Raw genomic sequence first — 5000 nt, 5'->3', positions numbered from 1 at the left:
ACCGGCAAAGTAGCTAAAGAGAAAAGCAAAACCTTTGGCAGAAAGACTTAAGAGAATGAGAGGAAAAAGCAATCTAACATCCCAACAGTTTGAGTTCGAAATTTCCAGGAATCTTGGAAGACACCGACACTTTAAATGCTGTGTAGATGTTATCTGAGTTCCAAAATAGAAAGGGTTATGCTTCGTATCGATGAATGATACATTAGACAGGACGTTACAAGTCGATCAAAGTCGATCTTCGAAAACGTAGTCGATAAGTCGATAATACTCGATACTTGTCGATAATTGTCAATCGACAAGTTTAATTTGTCGATAAAAGTCGATAATCACAAGATTTTCAACTGAATATCGATTTTATCGACAAAAATGCTGACACATTTTTCAATCGCCCACGAAAATGTAAACAGCTTTAAAGTAAATCCGTATGGCAATAAAGTTGAATAAAAAACTGTAAATCAATAAATAAATGTAAATCGGTAAAATAAAGTCTTGGCATAGCCAATCCTGCTTCATTAAACTGTGCTTGGCAACTGTAGCCTCGTCTCCTGCCATAAACCTTTTTTTTCTGTATTTCCGATACTTGTCGATTGAAGTCGATCTAAGTCGATAATCACAAAAAATTGTGTGATCGACTTTTATCGACATCCGATATTTGTCGATTGATTAGTATCGAATTTGATCGACAACGATCGACTTTTATCGACTATCGAAATTATCGATTTGTAACGTCCTGATTAGAGCTTGGATTTAACACTACACCCAAGGACAACTAGACTTGAGATTTGGACAAGTAAAACCAGAACCTCACTTGTCCATTGGACAAGTGGAATCTAAAGTTCTCAAATAAGAACTGTTCTAAATTGATAAAATTTCGAAAGTTCTTGAATGTTTTGCAAAGTTGCAGAGCTCTGTCTGGGTGACATAACTGTGCCGTCACGGCTCGCTCACTGAGGAAGTAACACATCTACGTAAAACTATACATCAAGCGGCTGTTAGCTCTAAAGTGTAATTTCTTTGCTGCAGCATATTTTGGCTTGTTTTTAAGTTACTGCTGCTCAGTTTGTGAAATTTCTGCCACACAAGCCCCATTGGACAGTAAAGGTCTTAAAAGAGGACGATCGAGAAGAAAATAAAGAGAAAGACAGTGCTTGCAGTTTGTGCTTGAAGCGATGCGAGGCTATAAGAGATGAACGGGATTGACTTTCGAAATACTAAACACAAACCAACAACTGGCAAAAGAATTATCACTAATGACATTACTATGCACTCATGTGACACCCTTAATCAATTCAACAACTATTTGCATTTCATTTAGCTTGAGTTTATAAACACACACCAAATCACATCATCTACGTAATTCTTATATGCCCTCGTTTGATTCGAGAACTCTGGCAACAAATTAGTTATCGAACATCAATTATACAAACAACTATTTAGACAACACGTAATCTCGATTCAGTACGAGAAATGGAATATTAAAAGCGAAGATGAACTTTGCTCAAAGCTTGTGCTTACCCAAAAACCTCTCCGAAAGATGTTTGCCATTACGAAGGCTTCCTGTTCTGTTCAGAGGTACTTCAATTCAAACTGATAACACATCTACTTTGATCAACACATCGCATACTTGGAGTGAAAAAGGGCAGATAACTCTTATGTTCTGAGTGAAGGATTTACAGTCACAGAACCGTTCCTAATTCGTTTTTGACAAATGTTAACAGAAATTGAAAGCAGGATGTCAACCGTCGCTGAAGCGTTACGGTTTCCAGTTCTCACTCGGCACTTCCGCGAATTTCCGGCTTACAAACAAGTATGATCCGGACTAAAACAACAGTAAACCAAATAGCGCTCAAACTGCTGCTTTCGGGAAATTTTCAGCTTCTAGCAGTGTTAACGTTATGATGATAATTCTTCTGCTGGTATGTTCCTGCTGCCCAGAGCCAATGTTAGTACACAAGTCGACTCCTTCTAGAATAAACGCTAGCCTGCGAGCATGCTCACTTCGGCTCGCTTGATACGTAACCTGAAAAGTTGAGCGGGCTCGCAGGCTTAGTAAACGCCAACATTTTGTATGGAGAAAGGAGGAATACAAAGTTAATTAATTAAGGTGTTTTCAGTATCACAACAAGTTCGGGCAGGAATGTAGTCCAGAAGACGTTTGTTTTAAAACCAACCAGATTTACACATCTATGAAATAGCATAAAAAGGTCTCAATTTAGAACCTGCAGCCCCACCTTCCATTATCCGAATGTCTCCTCATCTTCGGTGATACTATGACCTCTACCTGCAATCGTCACAAGGTTGTCAAAAGTAACGCATTGAAATTCAATCCTTCGCGTTGATTCGTGGAAAAGTTGCCATTATTACACAAAAAAGTAGGCTACTTCAGTCCGAGGCTGCGCAGGTTCCTTACATCGATGGCCATCAATGGCAACACGCTACGCTATTTTGTAAAATGCTGTTGATGGTAAAATTTACATTGTTTTCCAGTGTACATTGTACGCTTGATATTCACCCCAGTAATGACCTCGGCTATCAAGCTGCTCTCCAGCAAAAATCCACCCACTCGACTGAGAAGTATTAAATTAATAATAAACAGAATTAAGAAACGTTGGAGATTTAAAAAACGTTTATTTTAAATTGTTTGCAAAATTATCAAGGAAATTATATAAAACAGTTACCCACGTAAATATTTTTAAACGTGACGAGCTTCCACTGCTCACTTTCAATAAACCACTTGCACACACAAGTACGACTGCTTATAAGACGTTGCCACCTAAGAGAGGTAAGGTTACAAATATTTACCGTGGTAAAATTGACTCAAAGTTTTAAACCGTGCTGTTTGAGCTTGTTGCAACCTCGTCCCAGGGTCTCTCTTCTCTCGATTGTCAATAACAATGGAGGCAATGCAGATAGACCCTGGGAACAAGCTTGCCATTGTTGTTGTATTGACCTTTCAAATGCACATTTTGTCATCAAGGTGTAAAGCGAATAAAAGCGATCACGCTAAGAATATTTATAGAGCGGTTTTCAATCGAGTGTCGTAAGACAAATACCAAAATAATAGATCAATTTCGAGATATTAAAATTCAGGCCTGAACAAAAGGCATCATCTCGAGCTTCTGGGGAATAAATATAAGGATTTGTAAGTTATGGAGCTTATTCCCTGGAGACTCGAGATGATGCCTTTTATTTAGAACTGAATTTTAATACATCGAAAGTGGGTTATGACAGCAGGTGGAAACAGCGCAATGAACCAATCCATATTCGTAGCAATTCTATATAACTTGCTTAAACCATAGTTAATGCATGACGATGGTTATGAAACTGAACAAGTTCCTTTGTTTCATGTTTTTGTCCGTATGTTTGGCCTTGATCCTGCACAAAACACGCCTTTTCTCGAGAAGATAACCAATCAAATCCTTCGATTAAGGGTGCGTTCGACTGACCCTATTACGGAATAAGAATACGGGGAGTGATTATTTGAAACGTTACGTCTCGCGTTTTGAAGGATGGTGAAGATATGTTTGAAATAGCATTTTAGCGAGAGTTTGAAAAAGTTAATATGAATCTCTGTAAAAATGAACGATTTCTAACTTATAGTCCATGTATTCCCATTCCAGAATACGGTCAATCACACGCTAAACTATGCGCAACTAATTTGCGAACCCGTACGAAGCGAAAACAAAAGATTGTGCAGGGTCACGGTCAATTCAACATCGATTGCAACAACATTGTTCTCGCCCTTGAAAGTTCTAATTAACTATGCTTAAACCGCGGGAATAATCGCGCGTGCACGTCGCGATTGGTTTTGGTTTTCCTTCTCAATGGTTGGTAAACTGGCGCGAGAATTTTAACCCAATTACTAAGCGTAGCAACTGCAATCGCATAATTACTTGGAACATTCATTTGAAAACTGCTCTAATAAACTACTTGCCTACGCTAGTAAAACCAAACCATTATTGAAATGTGGCGACCTTTACAATCCTAAAGGGACCGTACTTATGCAATAGCAGCGCGGCTGCACCGCGTTCTGCTACAGATATGTCCAGAAATGCACGAAATTAGATGTACGGCCATTTCTGGACATAAGTGAGATTATCGTCATCAATAGGCCCGGTAACTCAGCCAGGTTTTCCGACCGCTTCAAGCAGTGCCTCCACGGTGTCGAGAAAGTAGCGCACCAAACTCTCATTATCTCTTGGTTTATATTATTATTCAACACATTGTGTCAATGTCCAAATATGGTAATAGCGCGCACTGAACAGATATCCTGCGATATGCGTAATTTTGTGTCGCCCAGAAAAATGGTAGTTTTTCCAGCTTTTTTCCCCCCAATAAACGTAGAAAATTGTGCTTTGACATCATTGTGTTGAATAATAAAAATTATCCTGCACAATCTTGCGGAATATCGCCTGGTTTTAGTAAATTGTTGAATAGCCTGCAGCTGCGCGCAATTTCTCTCGGGGTGCAGAGAGCCAGAAAGAGAGCTTACTTGTAGGCAAATTTTATAATGGTTACGATTAATTGATAATAGTGACTCGTGTCGAACAATTAATAATGATAATAGGACTGAGTGGAGTCCAATTCGGTCTGTAATCATACGAGTGATTAACAAAATCGGACTACCGCGTAGCGGGAGTCTGATTTCTTTAATTCGTCTCCTGAAATTTGAGATTGCTTGCACGGGCAAGTCAAAAAAGCTTAATATGATTTGGGGGGAGTGGGGACAAATGTACCTATAGTCAAAGAGCAGTATTTCATATAAAGTTGTAGAATTCACGAATAATTTAGCAACAAGCAACTAAAACGGCAGTAGTCAGGTTACACGGACACTCCCTCCTGCGGCTCTGTTTAAGTTTAGAGCGGGTTTCAATCGAGTTTCGTAAAACCAAAACCAAAGCAATTACTTTGGCCAATCGAAAGAAACGGAGACAGTCCAGTAGACCAATCCAAACTGGGGCAAATTACACGTAGCCGACACAAAGCTCTGGAAAATGTGC

The 5000-nt window shown here is 39.2% G+C and overlaps 1 protein-coding gene across 1 annotated transcript in view; it reads right to left on the bottom strand.

The window, feature by feature from the left end:
* Window positions 1-1739, bottom strand: part of LOC138051871 (ack-related non-receptor tyrosine kinase-like) — a 30528-nt gene extending 28789 nt beyond the window's left edge. The window contains exon 1 of the mRNA XM_068898162.1: window positions 1516-1739. Within this exon, the coding sequence (XP_068754263.1) occupies window positions 1516-1545 (30 nt within the window). The 5' untranslated portion in view covers window positions 1546-1739. The remainder of the gene's footprint in view (window positions 1-1515) is intronic.
* Window positions 1740-5000: the final 3261 nt, after the last annotated feature.

Source organism: Montipora capricornis, chromosome 6 (genome assembly GCF_036669925.1).
Source record: "Montipora capricornis isolate CH-2021 chromosome 6, ASM3666992v2, whole genome shotgun sequence".
In the NCBI taxonomy this organism is placed as follows: domain Eukaryota; kingdom Metazoa; phylum Cnidaria; class Anthozoa; order Scleractinia; family Acroporidae; genus Montipora; species Montipora capricornis.
This window is presented reverse-complemented; position numbering and strand designations above follow the sequence as displayed.